The sequence below is a fragment of the Mixophyes fleayi genome, chromosome 5 (genome assembly GCF_038048845.1).
Source record: "Mixophyes fleayi isolate aMixFle1 chromosome 5, aMixFle1.hap1, whole genome shotgun sequence".
In the NCBI taxonomy this organism is placed as follows: Eukaryota; Metazoa; Chordata; class Amphibia; order Anura; family Limnodynastidae; genus Mixophyes; species Mixophyes fleayi.
The window spans coordinates 108,202,436-108,223,685 of NC_134406.1; the positions used below are offsets into that span (position 1 = coordinate 108,202,436).

Consider the following 21,250-nt stretch of genomic DNA (forward strand, 5'->3'; position numbering starts at 1 on the left):
ACTGAACTGCACGAGATATAGCAGGACAGAGGACCACCTAACACACCCTCCCTCTACCCTGATCAATGCCCGAGTGACGATGGCGGCGACTAGCGGGGAATTTATAGGATCCGAGTATCGCGAGATCCGACAACGGGATTATGAGTCAGAGCCTCGGTTTCAGATTTGAATTTGGCGCCAATACCCGGATCTGTCTCGGATCCGACTCGGATCGGCAACGTTCGGGTGGGCTCGGATTTCATAAATCCGAGTGCGCTCATCTCTACCTGAAAGATGCCAAAGCAAGAATCGGACTCTGCTGAGTGTGATCGAGTTTGGCCATTGCTGTGCATTGACTACGAGTAAATACCCCGTACTGTTCCCTCATTGAAATTGCAAGCTGTAATAAGTGAATTGAATGTGGTTGCGTATTGTCCAGTTCTAGGCATGTGCAGAGTAATCGTGTGCTTTAATGAGTCAGGCCCTATATGACTTTTTCTTGTCTCTACTTTGCTAACTAAGGCAAACAAATGAACGTAATAATTTATCTATACAAATGAATTAAAAAAATACTATTTAGAAACCATTATAAATAGTGTTACCACTTATTCCACATTAGCGGAAATAAAAGCCCAAGCCCGTATTTGTAATTTTTTTTTTCTGATTAAACATTTATTTGTATTTATTGAAGTGGACCTGAAAGCTCAAGTCTTTTAAATTAGGGGTGGTATACCTCTCATCGAAATTGTCCATATTTTGGGGAGTTGATGATTGGCTTAATATTTTTATACATCTGGGTTTGCCCTGATGTTTAAGAATGTTCTTTTAAATCAGTGGCATGCTGGCACGTGTGGCTTCCCAAATGCCAGCCTGTCCTGGCAGCTGTGGGTATGCAGTTGCTTGCACTACTACAAGCACCAGCACGCCCAAACTGTTAATGCAGCTTGGTTTGCTGGGACCAGTAATGTAATGCACCAGCACAAAATGGTGTGTCTTACTCTAAATATATATTTCATTACCCCACACCCACCACCCAGGAAAGAGCCATATTACTTTCAGCACATGGTTGGGTACACCATTAAGGGGAGGGGGGAAGCTTCTTTTTGTTTTGTTTTTTTATGGGCCCCATCTCCATGCTGTCCAGAATGGAGATGGCAGGGGGACCCCAGGTTGAAGGTGACCCTACTATAGTGCCATCGGCCCGAGCTGCTGGTTCTAGTAAACTATTAACTATTTTGTGCTGAACCCAGTGGCTATGATGCCTTTTGAGTGTCGACATTATATATGTCAACAGTCGCCATTTTAGAAAATTGCAAAAAAGAGGAAATGTGGTAATTTTAACTTGGAAAACAGGTATTTCCCAAATTAAAATGACATGTTCTCGTTTTTTGTTTTTTTGTAATATAGAAGTCTTTTGGAAAAGCTTCCCCAATACATGAAAATGAATACATAAGGAAATAATAAAGATGTTTGAAGATATTTAGACTAAAATAGGGAAGAGAAATCTATACCCTTTTGAATTAACATATATTCTTTGGATCGTTTACTGGTGCCGTAATTTATTTTTTATTTTTTTGCTATCCCTTAATTACATAATTAAAACCATTTTAAACATGTCGACAGAATGAATGTGACATTAACACTGTCACCATTTTGGTATGGGCGGTATGATTGTCGTCCTATTTACCATCGCCAAAATGATTACATCCCTTTGTTAAGATAGCTGTTTGGCAAGTCATTGGCTTTTTAATAGATCTGTTTCGCTACCAATCTGAAATATTACTATATTTTTTATATTTACATATTTATTGTATTATCGAAAATGAAAATGTGTATAAATTGTAATTGCTGTGAAGTCCAAATTCTTCCCAAGTGATTGAGTGCAATTAAACACATGCTGGGTTTTGTGTTCAATAAAATTCACTTAATGTGTTGAGGGTTTCTCCTTTTATATGTATTTGCATCCAGTGCTCTCTATGTATTGTGAACTTGGATTTATATATAATCCTTTTAAATTTAAATACTTCAATTCTTTATGATCTTTACATGTGTTATCACAACCGTTTATTATTGCTGTTGAAATTGAGATCATAGAAGACATCGCGTGAGGTGGTGATCTAAGATGTACTTATGTTTAAAAAGATTGATGTGATTTTTACGACTGTATAAAGTCCTTTGGGGTGGGACCAGTTATGCTTTTATTTTATCTTTTATACTGAGAATAATTTTGGCATATCTGTTTACATTTTCAAAGTCTTTAAATATATTACAGATACAAAGGAAAAGATGGAGGAAATCTTTATCTTACTGCAGCTGAAGAGTTAATTCGACCAGAAAGAAACACGTTGGTGGTAAATTTCACTGACATTGAATATTATAATCAGCAACTTGCTACCACCATTCAGGAAGAATATTACAGGTAGTAAACTTTTTGCAATGTAAATGTAATGTAGAGTAAATCCACCCAAAACTTAAAAAAAAAGTAGCGTTTGGGGGAAATTAGGCTGGATAAGTCAAATGGGAAGATCTAATTATCGTGCACTCCCCCACCTCTATTCGTACCGAATAAAAGGGAGTCGGAGGGCTTTTTTTAAGCTGCTTGCAGCATTGCTGAAGACCCTTCTAAATAAGTGTAGATTTCCACATGTATACAATGTTCCGTTCTTAGAATACATGACACATCTGCTTTTATAGTAAGGGTGGTAAGAGGGCAGAAAAAATATTCAGGAAATTCTTTAATATTAATAGATTTTATAATGGGTTGGTGTCTGTGTGTATTTATATCTATAGCAAATACACTTTCTGTGCTTTTGTGATCTGTTTATCATATTTTAATGCACATGATCTATTTTGCATTACTTGTTAGGCAGGTAAAAATAAGCTTTTATTAGAATATCAATGTTTTGAGGTTGCTCAGGCCCTCTTTGTCAATCTCACATTGTGCATAGCCCTGATCAAGAGACTGAGCAATTGCTTGTTCCTTCTGATGGATTTGTCCACTGTTGTATAAAGAAAACAATGCCTGCAATGTTGTACCACATAATTTTATATTGGAATTGATCCATGATAGCTAAATACACTTGGGTATGGCAGTCATATCCTATAATATACTTCTTTGCGCTAAAGAGGGAATATCTTGTACAAGTTAATCCTTTTTATTGAGCCACATAAGCACTACTGTTAAAATTAGTATGGCATTTCTGGGGACTCATAATTGCTTTTATAAAGGTTAATCTGTTGCAATATTCTCTTTATATAACTTCAGAAACCACACTATTGGAGTCATAATACTTGCTATATCGTGAATGCTCAATGTAGAAATGTACAATGTGAGGTTTTTGTTCTTACCCCCCACTGCAACCTTGTATTCCAAAAGAGAAACACTTAACATATGTTATGTTTGAAATCTGAACATACATTCTTGTGATGAGATATAGATATATATATATATATATATATATATATATATATATATATTACACTTTACAACCACTTTGACATAACCGCGTTATGCTATTATCTTCTAACAGAGTATATCCTCACCTCTGCCGGGCTGTTCGGAACTTTGTGAGACAAATGGGAAACATTCCAGCAAACAAAGAATTCTATGTTGCATTTTCAGATTTTCCTGCTCGTCAAAAGTAAGTAATTTTATTTTTGATAATATGCTGAAAGGCCGTAGGATTAGTTACATTTACACAAAAATCTAGCTTAGAATTTCACTGCCCTATATTTGCAGAAAATTCTAAATAAGTTATGCATAATTTTATTTTTACATTTTTTTTTTTTATTGTGTGAAGTTCAGTTCATCAAGGTATTTCCATAGACTATTTTCATAAAGATCTCATTCAGTATCCATATTCATAAAATTAGAACATGTGAAAAGAAAATGGAAAACAAAAATCCCATAGTGCATTCTTTCACTCCAATTTATTGACATAATAAAAAACAATAAAATCTATAAAAAAATAAAATCACAAATCCTTTTGTAGATATTGACCGCCTACCAGAACGGACCGTTGGTCTGCGTGTTGTAATAAAAGTCTTTAACTTTGGATCTCCTTATAGGGTGATCGCTCCTCATCAGGTGATTGGACAGCCAAACTGCTAAAAATACCTATAAGATGATCAAATAAGATCCTATTCAAAAGATTCAAAGAACTCTATCTCGGATGCCTTACGGGTATGGGATAAATTTATTGGGTTGCACAAGGACGTTGTACTCCCTTCTCGCAATCTTTCCCTCCAAGCACTGTCCAAACTCTTGCCGGATATCAATATTACTGTATGGAAAAATAGAGGGATAGTCTCACTGGCGGATATGTTTGCGCAGACCCTTTTCGTCCCCTTCGACGTGCTTAGGGACAAATACAATCTGCCTCAGTCTGAGATGTTTAAATATATGAGAATTAAACATTGGGTGGGGGCGTCTTCCAGGACCCCCCAAGCCTTGTCCACATTTCCAGGTCAGGTCCTAGATAGATTAACAAAGGCAGGTAGTAGGGGAGGAATAACATTTTGGTACCGCTATTCCCAGTCCCTGGTCCCAGCCTCCAAGACTCCGACTCAGGCACGTTGGGAAGCAGATATTGGTATGACTCTCTCCCTCCAGCAGTGGGAAAAGATCTACATTTCCTCACACCGCATGTCTAGATGCATCAATCACACCGAAATGCATGTTAAGCTCCTCAATCGGCTCTACCTCACCCCGGATCGCCTTCATAAGATATGGCCAAGTCAGTCTAAACTCTGCTGGCGTCAATGTGGTCAGATAGCAGATGTTTATCATGTCTTTTGGACATCCCCGGTGATCCAGACGTTCTGGGGCGAGATATCCGCTTTGATTTCGGAGGTCTTGCGAGTTTCTGTCCCTCTTGACCCGAAGGTAGCCCTGCTACATATATATCAGCCTGTGGTTCCTAGCTATAAGCGCTATGTATTAGGACACATACTAATAGCTGCTAGAGCAGCAATAGCTCAGAACTGGAAGTCCCCTGCTCCCCCCAGCATCACTAAGGTCGTGTCTAAGATCCAGTATAGTTTTGAAATGGAAACTACGGATGTGCCCTATACGTCATCCGCCTCCAATCCAATTTTCAAATGGTTTAGCTGGCACGAATATGTTAGAGGGCTCTGGTAGATCACGAGTAGCTTCAAATACTTCACCCCCTCCCTCCCCAGCAGCCCTCATAGAGGAACCCCAGCCTAACTAATAGGCTCTGCCTGTGGGTTATCTGCGCTACCTAGGCATTAATACCTCCCCATCTGGTGTACCATGAGAAAGACCAATGTGTATATGTTATTTCTGTTTCTCAAAGTAACGTGCATGCTATAAGATTGCTGTTTCAATTGAGTGACCCCCCCCCCTTTTTGTTTGTTTCCCCAACTGTGCTTGTTACCCTTTCTTTTTTCTGTACCCCATTTAACTTTGAAAAACTCAATAAAAATCTATTGAAGTAAAAAAAAAGAAGATTCAAAGAAAGCTTAGGAGTTATTGATGAAGAGATATATACCTTCATCAATATTGAAAAATCTTTAACTCCTTCATTATATATTTTACTCAAAATACATAAAGATGTACTCAAGCCATCAGGCATACCAATAGTTTCAGGGGTAAATTCTATCACTTCCAATCTTTCGGCCGTCATTGATTCATACTTACAACCACTGATATCAACAACTAAATCTTATATAAAGGACACAAGGGACATCCTAAACAAATTATGTTAATTAGATTGGAACGTAGATTGGATTTTAGTAACTGCTGATGTCAAATCATTATATTCCATCATAGACCATAATAACGGTCTAGCTGCTACGGATCATTTCTTGATTAAAAATGTCAATCCGGATATGAGGCAATTCCTTTAAGAGGGGATCACGTTCGTCTTGGAAAACAATTATTTTTATTATGACCAGCAATATTATATACAAAATGTCAGCCCAGATGGGTACGAGGTTTGCCCCAAGTTACGACAATTTTTTCATAGCCTTCTGGGAGGAGGAAGGGATATGGTTTCATGAACACCTTGGGGCGAATCTGGCATCGTGGGTCAGATTTATCGATGACATATTATTTATTTGGAAGGGGAATGCGTTAGACTTCAATATATTTTGTCAATCTTTGAACACCAATCAATTTAATATTAAACTTACATTTGAGACAAATCAAGTAAATGTCAACTTTTTAGACCTGTCTATATAAAAAAAAATCTGATACACACCAAATTGTACAAGAAACCAACTGATTCCAACTCGCTAATACCAAATTCAAGCGAACATCATCGTAGATGACTCCATAACATTCCGTACAGTCAATTTGCATGTTTTCGGAGGAATTGCACAGAAGATGTTGAGTTCATTAAGGAAGCGGAAAGATCATCAGCAGATTTCCTACAGAATTTATAATTCAAACAGTTAAGGAAAAAGTGATCCAATTAGACAGAAAAGAATATTTGGCGAAGAAACCTATAAGAGAAGATAGGTATGCACAATGGTCTTTTATAACAAGATTCAATTGTAAACAGAGATCGAAAAGATGGTAAAAAAAAAACATTGGGGTCTTTTTTTAAAAAAAAAAGACAACATTATTGGTCCCCATTTGCCAAAATTACCAAAATTCATTTATCGAAAAGCGAAAAATCTAAGGGAAAAATTAGTGAAAGGTTCTTTACCAAACTCGGTCAAAATTAATCTGCCTAAAAGTTTCTTAAGGTGTGGAATTTGTAAGATGTGGAGAAATACATTTACGGAGAATAAGAAGAAAAAAAATACTGAGTTTGAAATACAAGGAAGAAAATACAAAAACAATCAATTCATTACTTGTAACAGTAAAAATATGGTGTACATTCTAAAGTGCAGGTGTAACAAATATTAGATTGGATGTGCCACTCGCCCTTTAAAAATTTGTATGGCTGAACACCTGTACAATATTAAGAAGGGTATACTGACTCATCCACTTTTAAATAATTTTAAGGAGAAGCATAAATGTTCTGAAAAGGGGATTATTGATTTTATACGTATATCTCTAGTACAATCAGATTGTAAAAATAAAGATATAATGTCCAAACTAGCAAATAAGGAAATGTATTGTATTCATAAATTTAATTCCTTAACCAGAATGGTCTAAATGCCGACTTTGAGCTCCATTTGTTCCTATGATCTGATATCCTCTATTTAATACATAATCTATTAAGATTATATATCATTGATCAACTCAATGAAAAATATTGAGCTTCAAGAAGGCAATAAAATAAAAAAGATTATACTTGGCATATATTGCACCCTTTAGATGTGTGTATTAGATGTGTTTTTTTTTCTATATATTTGGAACAGGCACTATGGGAATATATTTATATTATATGGGAAAGGTTTGATGTACCCCATAATGTATATATGATGAAACTTCAGTTTTCTTGTTTAACAAATGAAATGTTCATTTCAACCAAATAGAGTTAGTAAGATATTCATCTCTTCAGTACAACAATCATTGATGTGGTTTAAATGTGCCAATTGGTCAATCCGATCAAGTGGGGATGGCTTTTTAGTGGTCATTTATTACATTAGACAAAATTTCTAATTAAATTTTATACTTACTGTGGGGAGAATGTTAATATATGATGGCATTCCATACAGATAGTCATTTAATGTCTACATATCCCTATATTAACCATTTCTATTTACTCAGTGGCCAGCCTAGTCCCCTGATCTGATGTAATGGGGATGTTTACATACCACTAAAAGAAACATGTATACTTACCGATTGGCCAGCCTAGCCATCTGACTTGATGTAATAGAGATAGGGACTTTAATTAAATTCCAGTCTTTTTTCATGTGAATAAGATGACAGATTAAGCTAAGGTAGGAAACGCCAGGATCAATCACTTTTAGTATAACAACTAGGGACAGGTTTTAAACTTGTCAATTAATGAATTTATTGATCTAAATAGTGATATCAATGTAGTAATCACTTTGTCCCCACTAAATAAAAAAGACAGTACCATTAAATGTAAAGACATCATAAAACCGGTTAACCTATCTTTATGATTTTATCTAAATGTAATTGCAGCTGTTCGTGTGATGAATGAAGTCACATGATCGGACTGGATAGAGATGGTGATATATGAAGATCTTTATCACCATTGTAACTATTGACTCGATTTAAACTTACCGACTACTTAGTCACATGATTAGATATTGACCTATGAGCAGTTCCATCTACACTATCAAGGTTTATCCCCCTGTAACTATGATAACCAATAACGAGATTCAAGCTCGCCGTTTAGGCCAATTGAGGCACATGTTCAGAAGAATCCGAGGCGGTGTTGTGAGCAGCTCTGACGTGATTGATTCAAAGAGATTATATGATTGAATTTACTGTTGTCACTATGAATTATAAGAAATCCCATGATCGGTATGTTGATAACTGAGTATGTAAATATTGAATTATTTCTTTTTTTGTCAATACACTATCAAGTTCAAAATCAATATATGTTGTATATGAATTCTATATGAGAAGAATAATATATTTGTAATAATTTAAGATCTTGTTTGATTGGTATTGATGAGAACTCATCAACACCAATCATAAACGAGATCTTAAATTAGAACTATGACACTATAAAAATGAGACCATCACAATTTGTGTGTGTGTATATATATATATATATTTATATATATGCATGTGCCTTGAAAAAGACCCTTTGAGGGTCAAAACATGTTGGGTGGACACGGAAATTGTAGTTTTGGCTGTCCAACCCTCTAAGGAGATTCAGAGTAAAAGACTTAATACAACACGCAAACCATCGGTCCTTTCTGGTAGGCGGCCATAATCTACTACTTTAGGATTTGTGAATGTTTTTATAGATTTTATTGTTTATTATTATGTCAATAAATTGGAGTGAAAGATAATGCACTATGGGATTTTTGTTTTCCCTTTTCTTTTCACATGTTCCAATTTTATGAATATGAATACTGAATTAAATCATCTTGATGAAAATATTCTATGGAAGGACCTTGATGAACTGAACGTCATAGACATTCTGTTATTTTACATTACAACAATAAGTTTATATTGGACTGTATTTATTTCCTCAATGTGTAGCGCCTATAGGTGTGGTATCTTATATATTATTTTTTGTTTTGGATCGATGGGTGATATCCAGATCCACTCCTGAAGCAGCAACATAAGAGAGCTCTATATCTATTTTCAGTATTGATTGTGTTACACATGTTTTTATTCTATTTCTTAATATATGTTTTCATAGGATACGTGAACTCTGTTCTTTTAAAATTGGAACTTTGGTTCGCATTAGTGGGCAAGTTGTGAGGACGCATCCTGTCCACCCTGAACTTGTCAGTGGCACTTTCCTTTGTATGGACTGCCAGTCTGTAGTCAAAGATGTGGAACAACAGTTCAAGTATACACAGCCAACTATATGTAAAAATCCAGTCTGTGCCAACCGCCGCAGATTTACATTGGACACCAACAAATCTCGTTTTGTTGATTTTCAGAAGGTACCACTTTTAATGTGATTGTTTGGTTTGTTTTTACTCTATACCATAGTTATACTTTTGGTGTAAAATACAAAGCTGAAAACTGTTTTTTATAAATAAGATTTTTCTCAACTCTTGATATCATTTTGTCTATATGATCCGAATAGAGTGGAAGTAGTCACTGCAATGTATGGTACAAGAATAATACTCGGGGGAGGGGTCACCTCATAGGAAGAGTCTAGAAGACGTAAGTGTGAAGGGGTCCAGAAATCTGATGTTGGTTTGAGCTAAGGTACTTGATGTGGACAATGCCCTGCCTCTGTTGCTACACATGAATGTAACTCATGTACCAAAAAAGTAGAAAGTAAAGAACAAATATAAGAACAGACATGTTGTAGCAACATCAAAGGAATGGGAAGAAAATGGCACAATGGCAAAGATACAAGAAGTATCGAATTCATAAAAAGGAGGCCAAACTTTGCAAATAGTAGCAGAGTTGTTCTGGCAGAGAGGCTTCAGTGTCTGGGTGTAAAATGGTCAAGTTTTCGGGACACAGTTCGTCCAATTTCATGTTGTTGTGAGGCAAGGAAACCTAGATCTAGCGCAACTAGATATAGAAAACCAGGGGAGGTAAGGTACAGTTTGGGTCTTCCCAGGCTTTTTCCTCACAACCTCTGAGCAATCCTAGAAGATGGTCTGCATACAGTGTGAATTAATGTAATTGTGGCGCAGTAGAAAGTTTTAATATATGTGATACAGTAAGAAAATTCCCAAAAATCAGAATGGGCTTATGAAAGTGTAAATGCTGCATTTATTTACTTTTAAACATATACTATGTTTTTTTTATGTATAGTCACATGAATTTGTGGGGAGGGTACAGAATTTTCAGTCTAATGTGGGGATTTGGACAGGTAAGCTTTCCTGACTGAGTGAGGATTAGGTGGATTAGTCCACCTACTTTTGCACCAATAAGTAGAAAATGGGATTTTCTTTTGTAGTAATTTAGATAATTTGGTGGAGGAGCAGCATATGATTGGGGGCATTCCCTGTATTGAAGAGAGCGTGTACAACCTTTCTCTCCCCAGTACTGCACTTATTTTTCCACCACCTCCAAAGTACTTCTAATGGGATTTATATTGCACTTTGAATGAAAATTTGTATTTCTGCATGCACTTTGACCAATGTTGTACAAAAAAAAACTCACACAAAAATAGTACACATAATAAATATAATTCGGATGATCATGATCAATTTAAGACCTAAATAAGGCTAAACAGTAGTATTTAGAAATAAATTTCTGAAGCTGAAATTAATGAAGTGTTAAATTAAATTTTTAATTATTTCCTCCATGTACAGTCAAAGTGAATGCCCAGACTTGGATTTTCTCTGTCCTCCGATAGGGTGACCCCGGACATTGGGAGTATTCAGTGTAGCATAGAAGTGAGTCCACTTTAAATTTCAACATTTAGTTGTAGCTCATCCATACCTGCCAGTTTTTTTCAAAGTTTTGTTAGAGCGGGGAACTTTGGGCATAGTTTCTATAGCAGTTTGCTTTTAGTTTTGTTTGAATTTTTCCCTCCGCCCTACCATTCATGATTGCGGTCCAGAGACACATAGTGGTGTTTGTTTAAATCTGCCCGGTGGAGACGAAGCTGTCTGGGCGGTTAGAGGCTGATGGGGGGGGCAGAATGCATCACGCAGAAGAAACGGAAGTGCAGAGTCATGCCTCAGATGCCAGCTCACCGCTTCCAACAAGGGATTCCTCTAAGGGAACCAGTCGCTGCCATCGCAGGTCTGACTGTGAGTCCCATGCAATAGCAGCGGGAGGCAGTGACCGCACCACCACGCACTGGAGAGTGGCCTAAGGTAGGTAAGACTCTCTCTCCCAGCACTATGCTGGGTGAGAGCTAAGCACAAGCCACAGTAAGGCACCGGGCTAGGAACTGTTTAGCTTGTGTGTTTGCTATAAAAAGGCTGTTTCACTGCTTTAAAAAATAAAAAGTAAAAGGTACTAATGAAGTAATGACCTTTAATTAGTTAGCTGGTGGACAGATCAGTTGGGGGTTACTATTACAGGAATCCCCTGCTAGGCACTAATTTAGTGGAAGGGATGGCCCCTTTAGGACAGTGGCCATCTTGGTACTGGGCTTGGGTTTAAGGTTTGTTCCTGCATATGGAGGTCCTTAGACCCTCCTCCTTGGCATGCTCTTTTACGGAGAGTGAGGCATGCTAGAAGTAGCATACCTGATTTCAAACCATCTTCTCCCCTTCTATACCAGTTGGAGTCCTGTGTAGTAAGGGGTGGTTTGAATGATGTTAACTTGCATCTGTTATACATGTTCACACTCTTTTGTTTGATAGTGTTCTGTTATTTTCTACTCTTTGCTTTTCTGCTATGTCTGACAACGGGAGTTTTTCCAGAGCTTATGCTGTAAAAAGGACTACTGTAAAAAATTTTACATGCTGTGAATATCATACTTAAATTATCTCTGGGGCAGTTAGACATAAGTGTTTTACGCGCAGCCTGAGTTTCAGATGCCGTGTGAACCTAAAGGCCTTTGTACGAATGTGGTGGAGCCAGCCTGGGCAATCTACCAGCCTAGGTTACGTTTTTAACCAGTGCAATTGCTGAGAATGGTCAGCTGAACCATTCTCGTGAGAGGTCCTTTCCAGATACCTTGAGGATCAGAGTTAAATTTAGGGGGACTCAGGCTTAGCCAGGTGCCAGTGTGTCCCATGGAGGTATCCCAGGAGAAGCTGCTATGGGCAAGAAGTTTGGCAACTTCTGTGCTGGGCTTAATCTGAGTTTCCTCCTCTTTAGAAAAGATGTAGAATTCTGCAATGCTTCAGAACTGTTGCAAGCTTAGATGAGTGCTTCCCCAGCGTGAATTGGGGTCTGATTCTGGGGAGTTCTCCCAAGATGAGGGTGAGGTAGTTGGCGGTTCAGATTAGGATACTTTATACTTTGAAGAGGATACTTATACCCAACAGGGATTGGATGATACGATTCAAGCAGTGCACCTGGTATCGGAGATCCAAGACAGAGAGGTTCCATGTATTTCTGAAACATCACTAAGATTTAAATTAAAATAAAACTTTGTTTGTTTTTTTTGTTTTGTTTTTTTTCCTCCCTCTCCAGCTACAGGATTTGTTGGGGGAGGCATGGACCACACCAGACCTCAATTCCTATTTCAGAATGCCTGAAAGCTAGTCGTGTGGGATTTGAATTGTTGCCTTTAGTGGAATAAATTCAAGGAGCTACAGAGTATTTGGGGGAGACAACACTAGATGCTGGATTGATTGGAGCTAGGATTTCAACTTCAACAATCTCTGCTCATCACACTCTCTGGCTGAAATGTTGGGAAGCTGATGTTGAGCCTAAAGATACTCTAGAGTCCATTCCTTTCTCTAGGGATGAGGTATCTGTAGCAAGATAAGATTATCAGCCAGGCCTCAGGGGATGGAGCTGCAAAATTTCGCTCCTTTTGGTTCTCAGGGAAGTTTCTGGCTAGGAAATCTAGTTGGCAGACTTTGGCCCTGAGGGGAGATTTGTAGAGCGGGAAAACAGGCTTGGGGGGCTAGATTACCTGACAAACCTTTAGCATGATGGGCATTCTGCCCACACAGATTCTTCGCTGGTGGGGAGCCCATTTATTTATTTTCCAAAATCAGTGGTTAGAGTCCACCATGGATGCCTGGGTGAGAGGGATTGTGGTGCGGGGATACATTTTAGACCTCCTTGGGCCCCCACCCAGAAGACTTTTCACCACAGGGCTTCCCACAGACAAAAGAAAACCTTATTCAGGCAAGAGGTTAATCAGGCTCTGATTTGTTCAGGCGTGGTTGTCCTGGTCCTGCATCATCAAAGAACTTTGGGATTTTACTCAAACCGATTCCTGGTTCAGATACCAGACCATTCATTTAGGTCCATCTTGAATCTAAAAGCAAACACACAATAAAACGGTGCAAAATAAAATGGAATGCTATGTAATAGTGCTTCTATATATGAATGGAGATATATTTGTGGTTGGAAAAACCAATTGATACCGACTCACATTGTAGGCTTAATGATTATAGCGTTAGACGTGACGAGAACTCCAGTTACACCAGGCGTGGATGCCGAACATCGGCAAACAGAAGGAGCCAAGAACAGGATCGCTTGTAGGAATTTCTAGGGTATGATATCCAGGTCCAAGCAGACGATGTATTAACTTTTATTCCATCATGCTGGGAACAACGCTACTTTTTTTTAAAAAGAGCTATAATCATTAAGCCTACGATGTGAGTCAGTATCAATTGGTTTTGCTAACCACAAACAGATCTCCATTCTCTATAACTTGGCATTCCATTTTATTTTACACCCTCTTATTGTGTTCAATTTATATATTTGAGGTGCAGCAATCACTCAGCAAGAGCACCCTAATTCCTTTTATTTGCTCAATTGAATCTAAAAGCGCTAAACACCTAGCTCCAGGCAGATAGACTCAAGATGGAATCCCTGAAATCGGCAGTGAACGGCATGGAAAATAACTAGTATATGCTGTCCTTGGGCATCAGGAAGGCTTATCTACATGTTCCTATTTGGGAAGGAAATCATTGCCTTTTCAGATTTGCCAGTCTCACCACTACCCATTTCATGCGCTTTCCTTTGGTCTGACCACAGCCCCAAGGCATTTTTACCAAAGTCATGGCAGTCATGCCTGCTCTGCTACTTTCCAGGGGAATAAAGATTATTCCCTATTTGGACAATCTGTTGATAAAGGTAGAGTTGACAGTTGGTCTTCTGGCTCGTCTGTGGGAGACTGCTCAGACTTTCGAGTCCCATGGGTGGATTCTATATTTCAAAAAGTCCAAACTAACTCCTTCACAGCAGATGGTCTATTTGGGCTTATGTTTCAACACCCAGAAACAGAGGGTGTTCTTACAGACAGCCAAGGTTTTATCCTTGCAGAACATAGTAAAGTATTTGTTAGCTCACAGACCAACTTCCATTCATTTCTGCATGAGAGTTCTCTGCAAAATCATTTTGATGTTTAATATGATCCCATTTGCCCAGTTTCATGCCAGTGTTTCAATTGGAACTTATCTCCAAGTGGAATAAATCCCAACTTTGTCTGGTTCTGGTGAGGTAATACGCCTTTCCCAGAGGGTGCATCACTTGCTCCTTTGGTGGCTGAAGAAGGAGGATCTTTGCAGAGGTTTTCTGTTCTGGTCTTAGTAGACACCTTTGCAGTTTCACCTTCTTTACATCCATCCCCCCCACCCCAATGTCAATGCTTATGAGGATCCTATATATATATTGGAAAGAGGGGGTTTGGGTCTTTCTGGTGGCTCCAGATTGGCAATGAAGATCCTGGTACACAGACATCCTCTGCATGTCAGTCATGGCATTTCCCTCTCAGACCAGACTTGTTAAGCCAAGGGAAATTTCTATGCAAAGATTTACAGCAACTGGCTTTGATGGCATGATTGCTGAAGCCCTGATTTTGAGAACAAAGCGGTTGTCGGATAAAGTAATCCAAACCATGCTAAAGGCAAAGAAGCTGATTTCAGCCAAGAATTACCAGAGTGGAGACTTTATATCACCTGGTGTGACAGGAAGAGGCTTTTTAATTCTACTTTCTAAGCACCAAGGATCAAGTATCTTTAAGTTTTTTTTCAGAGAAGACTGGCTTTATTGCCAGATGTTAAGACATAGTCACCCCCCTACCTTTTTCTGTGGCTCCATGGGATCTAAATCTGGTGTCAACATTCACCATTTGAACTGTAATGTGATATAGGGAGGATTTTAAAATTACTCTCCTTCCTGACTTGTTAGATTAAATTCACTCTTTTAAAATTAAAATTGTGACTGCATTATTTTCCCTACTTACAGTATGTAGACAACAAACATCCTAATGTAACAAGTACAAAGTTAGCCAAGTTAATAATTTGGATAAGCTTAGATCAATACTTTTCTGGAAGCTGATTAAATATGTCAGTGTGAGGGAGGATTGCCTCCTTTATCCTTTTTTACTGTTTTATAAAACATCCCAGTCCCACTGACCTCCTTAAATTCATTATCAAATGCATTTAAGAGCTATTTGTGGAAATAATTCTCCTCCTCTCCCACATTAAAAAATCAGTAATGTGCTGACTTCAGAAAAAAGGAAGGATAGTGGCCATGCCTTATATTATGAACTATTATCATGCTTCACAATTGAACCACTTTCTGGCTCTCCACTGTTAAATGGAAAGATATGTATCTGCTCCATTTTTATGCCTCAATGACTACTCGAGAAAATAAATCTAATCTACCCTGACATTTAGATGTCTTAAATTTAAAATTACATGAGCCTTACATAACATTAGGACAAATCCCATTGCTTTTACAAGTTAGCTGGCATTTTCCATTAATAGTAAGACCTTTTCATATAGGTACAAGATATATAGGTATAAATGTATAGTGTGTGTGTGTGTGTATATTTTTTATTATAATTTTCCAGGTGAGGCGGCACGCAAGGACTTAAGACAAATTGTAGCTTCTATCAAATGGGTGTATTTAATTCCAATGTTTCAGTATACTACTTTCCTCAGGGACATTATGTGAGTCTGACAAACATACTCAATATATATAGTGCACAGAATAATTAACATACCTTACACCTGCTGCAATGTGAAATGAGTTGCCTATGTTTGCTCTGCCATCCCAGCATGCATTGCAAGGGAATAGCACTCCCACTAGATCAAAACTGCCAATGAATAAACAATGCAGAGCAGCAGCATCGAAAGGGGCGTGGCTAACAAACGTCACCCTATCAACCCAAACTGTAAACATGCAAAAAACATACAAATATTATAATGCAAATGTATTAAACCAGCATCTATTTACCCACTGATCGATGGATAACCACCTAAAGTGCCATAATCTTATAAAACTACACTGAATGAAAACATTTAGAAAGAAAAGGAAAATGCATATATGTTGATATACAAATGGCAAAACCACACATTATACAATATATCAATGTGACTTACCAATAACTGCATGTATATATAACCTATATTTAGTAAATAGAACTTACTGTTATTACATATATTAACCATTAATACTACCAAAAACAATTTCAACCTGGATTTCTATATATAATGATACTTTACAAATACATAATCTATTACTTGCATGATCATATCAAAATAAAGCCGCTATAAACCACTAATCGTACATTGTATATTCTAATGAATGCATGCCCATGGGAGAGCACCGAGGCTTGAATAAAGGGAAGTTTCACAGGGAGCATGCTTCCAGATCTACATGAAACAATTAAGAGGGAGATTCTCATTAAGCCCATATGGAGCCACTGTATTCAAGTGATGTATCAAAGTAGATTCCAATTGCATTAATTTATTATCTCTCTCTCCACCTCTAAGCTATTGTGGAAGATGGTCAATAATTTTATACCGGAGTATAGCCATATTCTGTCTAGCATTGAAAAAATGTTTAGCAACTGGTTGTTCACTGTTATGTTTTTCTATGGCCATTCTTATAGCTGATCTGTGAAGAGCCATCCTTTCCTTGATTTGCCAAGATGTTTTGTCCATGTAGTAAAGGCCACATGGGCACATGATGATATACACTACTTATGTACTGGTGTAGGATAGCATAAAATTAATTTTGCATTCTTTGGCTGAATGAGGATGTTTAAAGGTATTTCCTGTCTCCATATACCGACATGTTATGCAGTTTGGACACTTAAAGCAACCTGTGTACTTTTGTAAATCTATCAATAATTTCAGATGTTTTGATGTTTGTATCATCTGTGCACATCGCTAGATGTTTGATGTTTCGCCCCCGTTTATAACAGGGCATAATGGAGACATCTCTTAGTGACAGCTCTGTATCCATTTGGATTATTGGCCACAAAGACTTGACTGTTTTACCTGTACTTGGGCTTTTTGTGTGATAACACTGTACCCACAGTAATTTATTAACAGATTTTACCAGCTTCTTAAGTGTAGCAGGTTTTGAAATCTTAAAAACTTTAACTTTAATATTTTCTAATAGCTGTTTAGAATATCCCCGTTTGAGAATTTTTTGAATAATCAAATCCATCTCTATTAGAGTATCCTCCATTGAGCTTGTGATGCGATGTACTCGCAACGTCTGTGAATAGGGTAAACCCTGCTAAAGGGCTATAGGATGGTGACTATTAACCAACAATATTGCATTTTTATCTGTAGATTTATGGTATATAGTGGTGGCTAACTTGTGTTTTTTCATTGTGATATCCAAATAGTGAATCTCTTGCAAGTCATATTCATAGGTAAATTTGATGGTGGAGTCAGAGATATTGATAGCTTTAAAGAAGTCTTCAAATATGTTGATGCTGTCAGTCCTTATTATGAAGAGATCATCTATATACCTAGTGTAGAAAGAAATCTGTGACGAAACTTAAGGCTCAGAACAAAAAAATTTTTTTCTCTCGTTGGAACACAAAAATATTTGCATAAGATGGTGTTACATTAGAGCCTATTGCACAGCCTGTATGTTGTCAATTAAAATTGACCATCAAAGTAAAAGAAATTTCTAGTTAGTGTCAATTCCAATAATTGCATGAACAGAACAATATGTGGACCTGAATATATTGGATTATTTAAAAAAAAAAGTCTTACTGCTGCCAGTCCATCTATATGAGAAATGCTAGTATATAGGCTACATACATCTACAGTACAAAGCAAACTATCTGTAGGCAACAGTGGTAAATCCTACAATTTCAACAAAAATGAGGTGGTATCTCTGAGATGTCGACTCCTTTTGTATACATGGTTGCAAAAATTGATCCAAAAATGTGGCAATAGGTTGGTATAGAGACCCGCGGGCTGAGATGATAGGCCTGAATGGTGGCTCCTTGTCATTTTTATGTATCTTTGGAACTGTATATTACAGTGGTATAATCAGAAACGTCTGCATCAGTGCATCACAGGTAGACTTAGCGATTGTTTTACTGTTGGTGGCTCTATAAGAAGTAAATCCAATTCCTTTTTGTACATATTGAAAGGATCACTGGCTAAGTTTAGATATGTAGTGACATCCAGTTGGCGGTATACTTCTGATTTATATTTGATAGTATCCTGTATGACAATAGCGCCTCCTTTGTCAGCGGGGCGGATAATAATGTTGGTATTTTTGTTAAGATCTTTCACTGCCTTAGCCTCACACTTAGAGAGATTTGACCATCTGTGTACTTTAGATGTCTCATTATTCACTGAATTATCTAAAAGTCTTGTAAAAAATTTTATTGAGGCATTATTGGAAGGTGGGTCAAATGTGGATTTTCGTTTAATGATGGAAACTCGTGACTACTCATTAGCAGCTTGTAAGCCAAAATTGATGTTTTTATCTTTATTAAAGTACTCTTTCAATTTAAATTGACGATTAAGCTTCATAATAGGCAACACAGTGGAATAATGGTTAGCACCTCTGCCTCTCAGCACTGGGGTCATGAGTTCAATTCCTGACCATGGCCTTATCTGTGTAGTTTGTATGTTCTCCCCGTGTTTGCGTGGGTTTCCTCCCACACTCCAAAAAAAAATACTGGTAGGTTAATTGGCTGCTATCAAAATTTACCCTAGTCTCTCCCTTCGTCTTTGCGTGTGTATGTTAGGTAATTTAGACTGTAAGCTCCAATGGGACAGGGACTGATGTGAGTGAGTTCTCTGTACAGCGCTGCGGAATTAGTGGCGCTATATAAATAGATGTCAATCTTACAACTTGGTTGACTTTGTACATTAGTGAGAACAAACGATAACCCACGGTTAAGCACTGTTGTCTCTGCTTGAGTGAGCTTATATGAAGAGAAATTGAAACTTAGGTTCTGTGTTGTGTCCTTCTTGACTTCCCTCTTCCACTGACCACCCCTTCTGGTGGGTTTAATCTTGGACATCCTAGTTGTGCCCTTGTAGTCACCCCTATAGGGGGTCTCTTATTTGATTAAATTGGATTCATTGTCAGAATTTCCACCATCACTGTTACTGATTGAAGAAGAATATTGTGTACTAGAATATGTTGCTTAATGAGAATGCCCCCCTCTAGTGACTCTACTCTAGTGACTCTGAATCAACTATTTTGTGATCAGTTCCAGTGAGCCACTGATACACTTTTTGTTCTGTATAATTTCTGTTTACATTATGCAATTTCTCTTCCTCTCCCTCCCCATTGAAAATCTACTTTTTATCCCAATGTCCCCCTAGAGTGTCTGCCCTAGCACACATTGACTGTGTATTCCATATGTGTGTTTGAATATTAGCTTTAAGATTAGTACTATGAGAATGTCATATTATCGAATACACTGTAGGTGAGGTATTCATGCTATTTCAAGGGCTTCCTTTTGTTTACTTATGCCAAAAGAGTAAGTCTCTGTATTCTAGGTCTGCATAAACAATACATCAATAATATTATCAGGTACACCAGACTATTGTTTAACAGAAACTATCTTTGTTTACCTAAACAGGAGATCTAGCTAGGGGTAGTGTCCTCTCCTCTGTTAAAATCAAGTCAGGAAAGTGTTATGTTTAAAACATAACATATTGAATATTCACCATTCAATTATGCTGCATCCATCTATAATGATTGTGTATATTTGGCCCTGCTATTTACATTGCTAGCTAATCACACGTTACAGGCTAAAAATGAGAAACTGTAATATTGTGCTTTTAGCTACATCTGTAAGCAAACGAGATAATGTTTAGAACTGTATTCACAAGCCAGACATGGTTGCTTTCTGTGTCTGATTTAAGCACCTTAATTAGGAAACGTGTATTGTATTCCTATGCCTGAATATCCTAAGACGCAGGGGACAGTTAACACATCCCTACAGCCTGAGGCTATTCTGTGGGTATAAAGAAAAGCATTGGAGTGGCATGGGGGTTTATGGAGAAAAGATGAGGCCAGTGTAGGAGGTATGGTTCCTGCCAGCTGACGGAGGACAGAAGTCTGGAGAAGGAATGTGAGGACCCTTGCTCCTCTTCCTTTGGATAATTTACCCCAGGTCTTGTGAATCTGTCTGCTCACCAAAAGCGAGGTGACAAGGAAGCTGGACCACTGCCCTGCTGGCAGTCACTTGGGCTTCGTACTCCCAGGAGTACGCCTAAGCCTATAGTTGGATTTCCCAAGATGGCCAAAATAGGACCAGTATTGTATTTACTACTCTCTTGTCCATTATGCATACCTGTAATTGTTACACCTGTACATATGTTGGTTTTGTGCCTGTTGCTGATCCATTAATAAAAGCTACCATTGGTTAAGTTGGATATCTGCCTGGGTGTAAGTTTTTACCCATGTATAGGGGAACTCAGTAGGCTGTTCAGCCTTGGTAGAGACCGTTCCCTCACAGTGTTATGCAGGGATGCCGAGAGAGGAGTGGATACAAATTGCCTGGACCTGGCTGTAGAACCTGCGGCCCCACTGGAGCTCTATAGATCTTTTTTTTTTTTTTGCTTGTGGGTGGTGTGCGTGCCTGCAAGTGAGGGGAGTTGGGTGCTGTGTGCAGCACCGGACCAGGTACTAGTGGGGATCATGTTCAGATCTAGAGGGGGGCAATCATCCACCCTAGGTGTGCAAGCAGTATGGCAACTGCGCCATCGTCTCACTATCAGTGCAGCAGTCACATGGTACAGTGCGGACAGGCTGCTGGAAATCTTCCTGTGCTGTGCAGTAGAGAAATAAAGGTAAGAAGATGTGATGGGGAGGGGGCATGTGTGACTAAAGCTGCTGGGCAAAGGGGGCATGTGTGAGTAA

General features: G+C 38.1%; 1 protein-coding gene across 2 annotated transcripts in view; it reads left to right on the forward strand.

Moving 5' to 3' along the window:
• The window catches only part of LOC142157724 (maternal DNA replication licensing factor mcm6), a 140,601-nt gene that overhangs the window by 20,543 nt on the left and 98,808 nt on the right, over positions 1-21,250 (forward strand). For both annotated transcript variants that reach the window (XM_075211297.1, XM_075211298.1), the window contains exons 2-4: positions 2,252-2,398; positions 3,510-3,620; positions 9,246-9,495. In XM_075211297.1, coding sequence (XP_075067398.1) covers positions 2,252-2,398; positions 3,510-3,620; positions 9,246-9,495 — 508 coding nt within the window. The remainder of the gene's footprint in view (positions 1-2,251; positions 2,399-3,509; positions 3,621-9,245; positions 9,496-21,250) is intronic.